This window comes from Fulmarus glacialis, unplaced genomic scaffold, assembly GCF_000690835.1.
Source record: "Fulmarus glacialis isolate BGI_N327 unplaced genomic scaffold, ASM69083v1 scaffold48624, whole genome shotgun sequence".
Taxonomy (NCBI): Eukaryota; Metazoa; Chordata; class Aves; order Procellariiformes; family Procellariidae; genus Fulmarus; species Fulmarus glacialis.
Window position 1 is genome coordinate 7157 of NW_009207090.1, and position 11112 is coordinate 18268.

At 36.8% G+C, this 11112-nt stretch overlaps 1 protein-coding gene across 1 annotated transcript in view; it reads left to right on the forward strand.

Annotated features, from left to right (window-relative positions):
* Nucleotides 1-919: 919 nt before the first annotated feature.
* The window catches only part of LOC104075445 (TBC1 domain family member 8B-like), a gene marked incomplete at its 3' end in the record, with an annotated part of 13322 nt that continues 3129 nt past the window's right edge, over nucleotides 920-11112 (forward strand). Inside the window, exons 1-6 of the mRNA XM_009575957.1 lie at nucleotides 920-1028; nucleotides 3228-3338; nucleotides 7100-7218; nucleotides 7853-8078; nucleotides 9013-9253; nucleotides 10700-10907. Of these exons, the coding sequence (XP_009574252.1) occupies nucleotides 920-1028; nucleotides 3228-3338; nucleotides 7100-7218; nucleotides 7853-8078; nucleotides 9013-9253; nucleotides 10700-10907 (1014 nt within the window). The remainder of the gene's footprint in view (nucleotides 1029-3227; nucleotides 3339-7099; nucleotides 7219-7852; nucleotides 8079-9012; nucleotides 9254-10699; nucleotides 10908-11112) is intronic.

An 11112-nucleotide genomic window follows, 5' to 3' on the forward strand; every position in this document is an offset into this window, starting at 1 on the left:
TGTAACATACTGGCTTTATTGCTGTAAATTGGTACAACAAAGCAAAATTCATTGCTGATATGTTTTGGTGCATGTCTCTGCAGCTGATGTTGATATTTTGCTAACCAAGTGTTTTAGAGACTTTTGGGAAGAACACATCCTTATTTCAAAGCTATTCTGGATTCCTTGCCCTTTATTTTATTTTCTAGGGTATTTTACCCTATTTATTTAAATACCTAGGGTATTTCCCAGTAGTTTTACTCAAGTAGCTGTGAAACTGAAAATGTTTTCTAAAAGCAGAGCCCTTTCTCCGTGTAAATGTGCATCACCTTCCGTATCTACAGCTGAAGTCATTCCCCGAGTGAGGCAAGAGAATGATTTAGGTGGAATCCCCAGTAGAAACTGTGGGGTCTGGCTTTGAGCAGAGATGAAAGTAGATGACCTTCTGTAAGTTGTCCCTAAAATTGGTTGTTTGAGAGCAACACATACCACATTTCATTAGCGAGGGATTGACAAGTATGGCCTGCGCTGCTTTTTCCCCTTGCCTGCCTTACAGAGATAGTGCTAGTGTCTGGGCTGAGCAGTTACTGATTCTTTTGTTACCTACTCCTTTATTTTACAATTAATATCCTTGTCATTATACAGGTGAATTTTAAATCTCTGCAACCCTGGAAGTGAATCATTCTTCAGTAGGCTTGTGTGAATGGAGTTAGCAGAGTGCCAGCAAACTGCTCAGCAGTGGTCTTACTTGCCTGGGTGAACATGGTTCTTGATTTCCCATTGGGAAATAGCAATAAAAGGGAGCGCTTGCTGAGAAGCACCCAACAACTTGTAGTTATGGAAACCCTGACTGATAATACAGTATTCAAAAAATTCGCAGCTCAAAGAGCACTTTCAGAACTAGGGTAAGAAGGTGAGACTCTGCTAATTCCTCGCAATTATGCCAGTGGCCATAGCCGTGGAATTAGTTCGTAATGTACTGAGTATTTATCAGCTTAAGCGCAAACCTGTAGTCTATATCACATTTGTGGACAAAACTGTATTGACTAGTGGGAGATACTAGTGATATCTAGTGACTGATACTATCCTGATGCAGTTTGTGTCTAAAATCTAATGACCTTCCAAGTAGACGGAAACTCACGGCATTTTGAGGAGCGCTGCTTTCTAAGTGCACTGTTGTAATCATTTTGTCAAGCTGAGCAGTTGTGTTAACCTTATAAATGGTGACTAATGTCCTTGTACTTTATATCATAACAGAAAATGATATTAGGAGAATTGTGAATGAAATAATAAAACACTTGCTGAAGCAAAGCCAGCTTTGAGATCAGCTCAGTGTTATGGCTCATTCAGTAAGCCAAAGCTCTTTAAACAGACATAAATGTTATCTATTCAATGTCTGACTTCAGTTAGAAACTGCAAAAAAATTCTACTTTCCAACAGTAACTTACAATCTATGAATTGCAGACAAGACAAGGTAGTATTTTTGATGGATGTGGTGTAACTGGTCTTCGGGGGTTTTTTGTGTTTTTCATTATTATTCACTTCCATTTTTTTTAAGAGAAGCAAAAGCATTCTGAAACTTGAATAGCCACAGTAAGGTAGTCACACAGTAAGGTAGTCACACAGTAAGATAGTCACACAGTAAGGTAGTCACACAGGCTGTATGCTGAAAGTGTATCCTTAGGAAAACCATGTTCTGAGGATGATTCTAGACTCCTCAATTTTGCCTTACTTTGCTGTCTTGTATTCTCTCACAGTTGTTATTTTTCAGAATTTGAGGGGGGGGTTAATGGAAAGAAAGTGGAACAAAAAGTACCAGAAGCCAACCCAAAAATTCTGCAATAACTTCTGGGGGATGTATTTTAAATTATCTCAATCTAATGCTTCTGTGGAATATTAAAAACCTGAATAAAAAGATCATTTTCCATTAAACATGGAAGGGTACGTAGAGGTGTTATAAGGGATATATTAACTTTGCATACAAGCTCTCTACCCTAATAGCATTTTTTTTGGGAATGCCCTACGTCCATGATCTCAGCAGGTTTGTGGAACAGACTTTACAGCATCTCTTTGAGTAATTACATCTCTCATATTTTTTTGGCTAATCTCATCTCTTATTTTGCAGTTCTGTAGGAGAATAAAAGCTTTGTGTGATTGCTTTGGTAGCTTTGCTTTACTTGAACTTTCCATTTATGTGGCCATGCTAGAACGATGGCAAGCATAGAAAATATAGGAAGGAAGCATTTTGTTGCTTGTACTTTTGTTTCTGTTGTAGCAAGAAGAAAAAGTTCTACTTGTGCACCAGGATCCAAAAGCTTGTATTTTTTCTGCAAGGATTTTTCTCTTTTAGAATTCCAGAATTCTTAGATTTGAAAGGAACCTTTAAGATATCTGGGCTAATATTTTTATTACTGTGCAGAAAGAATGATTTTGGCAGCCAAGATAAAATGCATACTCATTTTCTTGGGAAACTTTTTGCTCCCGGTTACGGAGAGATGAAGTATGTCTCATTAATGAAATTAGTAAGTTTTGATCTGAACTCTGTATAATAGGAGCTAATTCAATATTTAGTGGCAGGGAGGTGACATGGCCATTGTATCTTGGGTGTATAATCTATATGGGAATGTGGCACTTTATGTAATATACTTATGCATGTGATGGTAGGATGAAATATTAGTGTTCCATACTTTAGGTAGGAGTCATCTCATAGACTTTATGAAGAATTGCAGGCATTTTCTAGCTATAGTGTGGTGTGAACAGCAAAACTTTTGTATGTACAGAAAGTATGATAGGTGTTCTCATGTAAAAATGGTGGGATTTTCATAAAGATCGGACATAATGGAATTACAGTCTCCTAAGAGCTGTTTCCTGTGACTGGAAAACAGAACAACTAACAATGACTAATAAAGAGGTAATTCAGCTACTACTTGTGCTCATTGAAGGCTGGGAGCTACCATATTACTTTTCAGGTTGTCCTCTGGTTTACCATACTACATGGCTATCGATTCCAAGGGGGTCATCTCAAAAAACTTCTTCACCCTCATTTTGTGTTTATAATGGCTTTTACCTCCCAGAGAGCTTCCTCTGGGAGCACTTTTTGCTTTACTCATTTGTGCTTCTTATTTTCTCAGAGTTCATTAGTCCTTACTTGGGTAGCATTCCTATTCATTAAGAAAGGAATCAGAAGTGAGTGTACATTTCAAAACCTTAGTTTAACTGTGCTGTATACATTTTCTTAAATGCAACAGGTCTTCTCGTGGGAACATTAGATGCGGTGTTGGATTCTACATCGAAAGTCGCCCCATTTCGCATCCTGCATCAGACACCAGACTCTCAAGTTTACTGGTCCATTGCATGTGGTATGTACTATGATTTAGAAGCTAACTGAGTTTATAAAGTGAAAAATAAGGGTACAAAGTACGGGATCCATTTTTGGGTTAATCCTCTCACATCATTATTCATTCCCGTGACCTCTAAATGGTTTTAAATTATTTGCAACCTGTGATTGACAGTAGCGTGTGGTTCCAGTTTTTCAGAATATATCTATGGACTCTTCATATTACAACTGCCCATTGACTGCTTTCTGCAGCATTCCGTCAGATACTAAGGCCTTGGTGCTCTCTTAGAATAACAGAGGCACAATCTTTTCTTCTGTAAGCTGCAAGTGTAACTTGGCACAGTTCAGGATGATAGGGATAAGTTGACCCTTGGGAGTACTAAGTGTGCGGTAGGTAGGAATAACCGGAGCTGCTTATCCTAATGTTTTTCCCTACTTTATCTTTGCTTGTTAAAATGAGCCAGATTCCCAGTCATGGTCAGAGCTGAATTCTTCCTCGTATCTGTTGCTCTCGTAGTGTAAGTTCTTTCTCTTTCTCATGTTGCATTATTAATCAGTAGGAAATGGAAAAGAAAATTGACCTTGACAGTAGAGTATGTGATTTTTACTAGGGCATGCTTTTTGATAGCGTGCATGGGTTTATTTTGTTGTGGTGGGTTTTTTTTATTTTTATTTTAAGTTTTGCAGCTTCACCTGAAAATCAAGTCTTAATTCCTTTATACAGGCTGCTTAACTACTGGGTGTCCAAAGAGACCTCCATTCCAAAAGTTGAGAGGACTGTTTTATTCTTTACATGCATCATTGGTTTTTCTTCTGAGGCATGGTCTTGTCTTTATATTGAAATTAATTAATATTTTCATGTGGTCTAATGCTAAAAAATCACTGTTGTGGAATTAATCTATTTCTTAGGCTTATTGAAAACTCTGAAAACATCTATAATTACAGTGAAAAAGAACAATATAATTTAGTTCATTTTTCCATGCTTTAATTTTTTTTAATTAGTAGTATTCTTTAAAGAAACAAGACTCTATCTAGACTTTTCTGGGCTCTAGGCCTTCCTTTTAGTTGCCTGTGGCAAAAGATAAGCTTTGCAGGAAATCTACCATTCTGCAAACACTTACATGCGTGAGTAATTCCACTAGTAAGTGCTATGTTGTTGTTACGTTGGATTTTGCTTTATTATGAATCTTCATTGCTTCACCTTAAATGAAAAATTGTGCCTCTTGCTGTCTTTGCTATACAGTTAGCTACTTCCAAAATACAGATTTATTCTTTTACATGTGCTGTAATGCTCATCTGCTCATGTTCACGTTTTGCAAGGACTTCTCTGAAGGGCAGTAGTCAGTGAAAGAACTGTTGAATAACAATTTAATGTAATTCATTACATGTCACTTTAGAAGGGCAGCCTTATAAAGTTGATAGAATTTGAACAGTCTGTGAATTGGCAGTAAATAAAATTTTAGGACTACTTCTGAAGAATTCAGAACTGATGGTGACAGGCTATCAAAAAGGTACTTTGGTAAGTATGTTGGAAATACACTCTGGGGAATTCGAATGCCATCAGGTCAGCCCTTGGGAAAATAGGAAGGGTAGTCTTCACCTTAGGACTGAATTTATATCGATTCTGTGCTGTGAAGAAAACAGATTGTTCCTTCTGTGAAGTGAAGAAATTGAAGAGACTACATTTTGTTCCTGCTATTACATATTTAGGATCTGAAACAGTGCTCCTAAATAATTTAAATATTTATTAAAAAGTTTCATCTTTACTGTGTCACATCTGTGCCTCTGATTCACACTGTGACTCAAATAATTGGTCTACATGTGTAGTCTGAAAAAAATAATTAGTTTGCAATTTAATTGCTATGTTAATTACTCTTCATATAATTTTTTAAAGTGTTGTTGCAAATCCACCCTGTGTAGTGCAGTCTGACTAACCATATTTAGAACAATTTCTATTCATTCCCAAGGCAACTTTAACTAATTCTGTGGAAAGTTGTTTAATTAGTCTTTACAAAGTAAATTGAGAAAAAAGAAATTGTTACAGGTGTGTTCTTGCTTAGGGGTATTGATAGCATGTGATCACACTGACTGATTTTATTTGTGAGCATTCCTGTGGAGGATGAAACTGCCAATTAATTTATATTCTAGAATCCCTTTATTCAAACCTATGTAAATTCTTTCCCTCTCTCACCATCTGATGGGGAGCCACCTGTCTTTAAAGAACTGACTCAGTATTGAATTTGCTGGACCTCTACTGTTGTTCACTAGTATCATCTCTGCTTATTACCTGTTACCACTTACATAATGTTTAATTGAGTATGTGAAAAGAATAAGATGAATTATCATAAGCATTTTGAAGTTGGCCTACCACATTTCTCTAATTATAAAAGTAGCTAGTGGGTAAGAGTGTTCCTTTGTATTTAAAGTAAACCAATAATCTTAAATGTATTTCTGGAAAGTTCAGGTGAGATAGGTTTTTCTTTGCTATAAAGTTGCAGTGATGTTCACCATATAGTAGGTGATAGCTCTCTGAAACCTAGGTTAAAAAACAGTGTAAAGTAAATAAAGTAAGAAGGTTGGCTTCTCTTAAGGTGTTTGAAAATGCAGTATTTATATTTCTGAAACATTGAATTGTATCTTGGCTCTATGGTTTCTACGTTCCTTATGGTTACTCATAACAGGTTTTTTAAGTTACTCCTCCTCTTGCACATATGTAATGAAAGGAAAGAAAACAATCCTTATTCCCGTGTGTTTGAGTCCTAGAGGGTCCAGAAGAAAAAAATACTAATTCTGGTGGTGCGGAACGTTTTCAAGGATCATTCAGCTTGTATGAATCAGTCAGCCTTTTTTTCCTGCATCAGGAGTTAGTTCTGATATATGTCTTCCGTATGGGGTGCAGCTGTGCTTCTTTCCTTTTGTAGAAGCCTGCAACTGCATGAAAACAATGTGTTGTTTGGAATTACAGCATAAGCAGAACTTTATTGTAGGTAGGATGACATTGTTTCCTGAATGGTGCCTAAGCTTTAGCTTAGGCTAGAAATACACAGTTTAGCTTAGGTCAGAAATACAGTTAAAATGTGACTTGATAGAGAATGAGATAAAACCATGACCTATACTGAACACAAGTAAGTAGCAATTGATTGACTGTAAGCAGCATAAATGGTTGTTTCAAGTATCCAAAGAGAAATCTTTGATACCTTCCTGGTTACGGTGATGTATTCTTTACATTCTTACACATGTTAGAAGGGGTTTTGCACAGCAGGTCTAAGTCTTGGAGTTCTACTCTGGAAACTCTTGTGGGCCAGTGATCACAGCTGAGGATATCAAAGGCCCAGATTTCATTTTCTTCTTAGTATTATGAATTTGATCTCACATTTCCCACCTTCTAGACTATTACACTGGGAGAGTCCTAGTGATGCTCTGCCATCCATGTTGGGGAGGTACTGCTGAGCTGAAGGAACTGTCAGTCCAAGTCAGGCTTCAGCACTGAGCCCCACAATATTGACAAAGCTGAGATGCTTCTGGATGTAAAGGCTGGAAATATAGCTGCATAAAGGGCTTGAAAGATAAAAACACAGCAATGCACATTTTTAATATACACCAAATACGTTTTTAGTGTACACAAAAGTTGGACAATAAATTTGAGACTTGTGATTTGGACTTGTGTATCTAAATTACTCGGTGAATCAGGAATTTGCTAAGTATTCTCTTGATTAAGATTTTCAGTGGAATGATTAAAGTCTGTTCTAATTTTAAGTAATACTAATTTTGTCTTCCAATCAGGATCCAGCAGAGAAGAAATAACAGAACACTGGGACTGGTTAGAACACAATGTTATGAAGACTTTATCAGTATTTGATTCAAATGAAGATATTACGAGCTTTGTCCAGGGAAAGATAAGAGTAAGTAACAGGCATGTGACATAATTGTGAAAGGCTAAGTATTTTTTTTCCTCTAAACATACACAAATAATATGTCCTCTTTAGAATATCAAAGGACAGCATCGTAATGCTACATACTTCTGATTGAGTAGTATGTGGCTGTTAACTTCAACACACTCCATTGTTCCTGTTTATCTGCCCCACACTTAAGTAAGGTTGTTTGACATAAACTCTTCTTGATAAATGATACACCAGGTGCCTTTAGATAGTCGTCTAAAACTGTTGATAAATTATTTCACAATAATTTTAATAATGCCTAGAAAGTATATGGTATGTTTTTGAGAAAGTGCAACAGTTCACTTTATATACGCTAAATATTTAGCCCGGGAATTCTTGTGATTAAGTGAGGAAAACATACCTGTTTCAGAAGAGGAGACCTGGGAATGTGTGTCTTGCCTAAGTTGTGTGGGAAACTTGGTGCATGAGTTTGAAATAGCACATTTGATTTGTGACTGTGTTTTGATCCTCATACTATTCTTCCTGTTCTAAAACTTACTATCCTGTTAGGAGAATGCTACGCTGTCTGTATGCAGGTGCATATATGACACCCACCCACATGGATGCATATATAAAGTAACTGGTTCTTTTGTTTTAGGGTTTGATTGCCGAGGAGGGAAAAGGTTCTTTTGTAAAAGAAGATGATCCTGAGAAGTTTCGTGAAGGTCTTATGAAGTTTGAAAAGTGCTTTGGATTACCGGAGCAGGAGAAGTTGGTTACCTATTACTCATGCAGTTATTGGAAGGGCAGAGTGCCCTGTCAAGGATGGCTTTATCTTAGTACCAACTTCCTTAGTTTTTACTCATTTTTGCTGGGAGCAGAAAGTAAGTAAGCCTCGATACTAAGCCTAGTCCCTTCACATTTTACTCTTTATTTTTCAGATTTGGAAGTATTCTTCCTATGTCTTAAGGGAGCTATTTTGCCATGTGAGCAGAGGTCAACACACAATAGAAAAAACTGCAAACATAAAATAGTTTATGGAAATGAACACGTTTGTGTAACTCACTACACAAGGTCCATTACTTTTCTTCCTCTACATAAGCTTCAGAGAGAAGGCAGACCTGTTGCAGTTGACTGTAACTAAAAGTTGCGTGTCATCTTTAGTTCATGCTGCATATTAGTTCAGTCTGTGAGGATTACAGTTATTTCTTCACACACAGACTTAATATTTCACATGGGTGCACTACGCACTGGTGATAATTGCACATATCTTTTTTTTCCTGTGTAACATTAGTTTGAAATGCCCAAACAAATGCCTCTAATAGCGTAAGCTATAACTGTATGTATGTGAAAACTAGAAAGCATAAAGAAAGTAGGATCCTTTCTAAGGTAGTTTTCATTTGTATTGGGAAATGTCATAGCTAATGGGCACAGTTCCTCTAAATGCCAATACGTGATCGATTTACTTTAAGAAGCCCTATTGGTAAACTGTTAAAGCTTATATGGTGATGTTTGTTTGCAATTTTCAGTTTCACATGACAGAAAAGAAAAGGTGATGAAAGCTTGTATTTTCATACATGGTGTGTCTTTAATATTTTTCTTTCTATAAAATTCTTTCTAATGGAATTATTTTATAGGAATTGTGAAGAGAGTGTTTTTTGTGCTTGTGAGTTTGTAGCCCTTTCCAAGTGTGTTATCATTCAACTATATTGCTTAATTATATTTTATTAGTGCTGTTGACTACTACTTTTCTTTTTTTAATATGAGGGTAGCAGCTAACGAGAAGTTACTTGCATCTGTTCATATTTGTATTTTCAGTAAAACTTATTATCTCCTGGGATGAAATATCAAAACTTGAGAAGACTTCCAATGTGATTCTGACAGAGAGCATTCATGTGTGCTCCCATGGGGAAGAACACTATTTTTCCATGTTTTTGCACATTAGTGAAACGTTCCTTCTCATGGAGCAGCTGGCAAACTATGCTGTTAGGAGACTTTTTGACAAGGAGACATTTGAAAATGACCTAGTCCTTCATGACCCCCTGCAGATCACCAAGAGGTAATATATTACTTAGAGTCTGTCTGCTCTGGGCCCAGTACTTTTTTAGGCAGAGGGAAAAGGAGACATGTAAATGTCAGGAAAGCTGGTGTTCTCTTAAACAAGTGTCTCATTAAAATTTGTGATCAAAGCAATGCAAGGCATTGTAATTTATTGTTACTTTGCAGTATCAAAATCTATATGAAGGCTGGAAATGATCAAACCTTCAGAGCTGGTCTTCAGCTATAGGGTTGATAGTAGTTCGAAATTTTAAAAGGCGTTCTAGCAGCATTTAGGATTAGAAAATTAAGAATGAAGCTGCAGTGTCTCCAAAGAGACCTGATGAGGAAGGATAAGGTGGAGAATAAATCATTTAATAAATATGTGTAAATAATAACTGCATGGCTTTTCTGCCACTGGAGATGAGTGATAAAATCAATGAGTTGCAGATGGGTGCTTGGCTTTCCTTATTTACGACAGTATTTTAGGCGGTGGGAAAGATGTGTATGTAAGTAACCTGATGGTTAGGTCCTTCCTTCTCAAGGAAGGTGTGTGATTATTCCTTGTAATAATTTTATAGTTTCTCTTCAGTTCTGGTTTCTGTTGAAGCAAATGTTGCCTTTTCCTCAGAGAGCTGTCCAAATTCTCACTCAGATGTTCAGGTTTTGATCTGTGGACCACAGCTATTTACTGAAAAGTAACCAGGAAAAGCAAGTCTGTTGTTAGGTAATTTAAATTCACATAAAGGGACTAAATCTTTGTTCGAAAATGTTACCTATCTGCAAATCAGAAATTAGATAAAGCATTTTTCTAATAATTTTTCCTACTTAAAGCTCCATGCACCTATGATTTAAGAAAAAAAAAGCCATTTAGTTTTATAGTACACTGATAATAAAACCTGTTTTAGGTTGTATTTCCTGGGTAATTGATACCTCAGTTTGGTAGCAATGCTGGAGAGGGATGTTGCTCTACAACCAAAACATTGTTTCTGGATGCAGTTACCTGTGAAGAATTAGCCTATGGCAGATGTTTACAACATGTGCTACATTTCTAGCTAATTAACCCTCTGTCAAGCCAAAACTTGTTTTAGGTTTGAATGGACTATTCTGATGGGTGGGGAAACGGGGCAGATTAGGCTATTAGTATGTTTTTCTGCACTGTCTGTAGGCCCTGATTCAGCGAAGTGCTTTACTGTGTAAGAACATGCTTCAATCTATTCCTGTTTAGTGAAGCATTTAAGTATTTTGTTAAGTGGGTGTATATAAATAGGTGTTGTCCTGCCCTTTGTTGCCTCTTCAAGCAAAACATTGAGCCCTCCAGATCGACCCCATGGATTATGGGAGAACATGATATTTTATGGTCTTTTCACAAGGTATTTTTAACTTTTGTATTTGTAAAGACATTTTAAACTTATTTAATTTTTCTTTTCTCTCTCGTACCCTGTTTTTTCTTTTGTTTTTAATCTAGAGGCCTAGAGAGCCGTGCCTACAGTGAGCGGTTTAGTGCATTCTTCAGGCTACCCAAAGAAGAGACCGTGAAGGAAGTTCATGAGTGCTTCTTATGGGTTCCTTTCAGTCATTACAACACCCATGGGAAAATGTGCATTTCAGAAAACTACATCTGCTTTGCTAGCCAGGATGGCAGCCTGTGCAGTGTAATCATTCCATTAAGAGAGGTAATGCAAACTACAAGTCAGAGCCAGTTATACCAGAAGTTTTGCACTTGTGTAGTTTAGTGCCAGTTTAGCAGATTTTCGTTAGAGTCTGCTTACTTTACATGGTGTCATACCTTTCCCCCTACCTTGGATACTGCATGTAGGAATTCTGTTTGTAGGTTTATAGAATTGCTTTCATGTTTCAACGTCGTTCACTGTGTCCTCT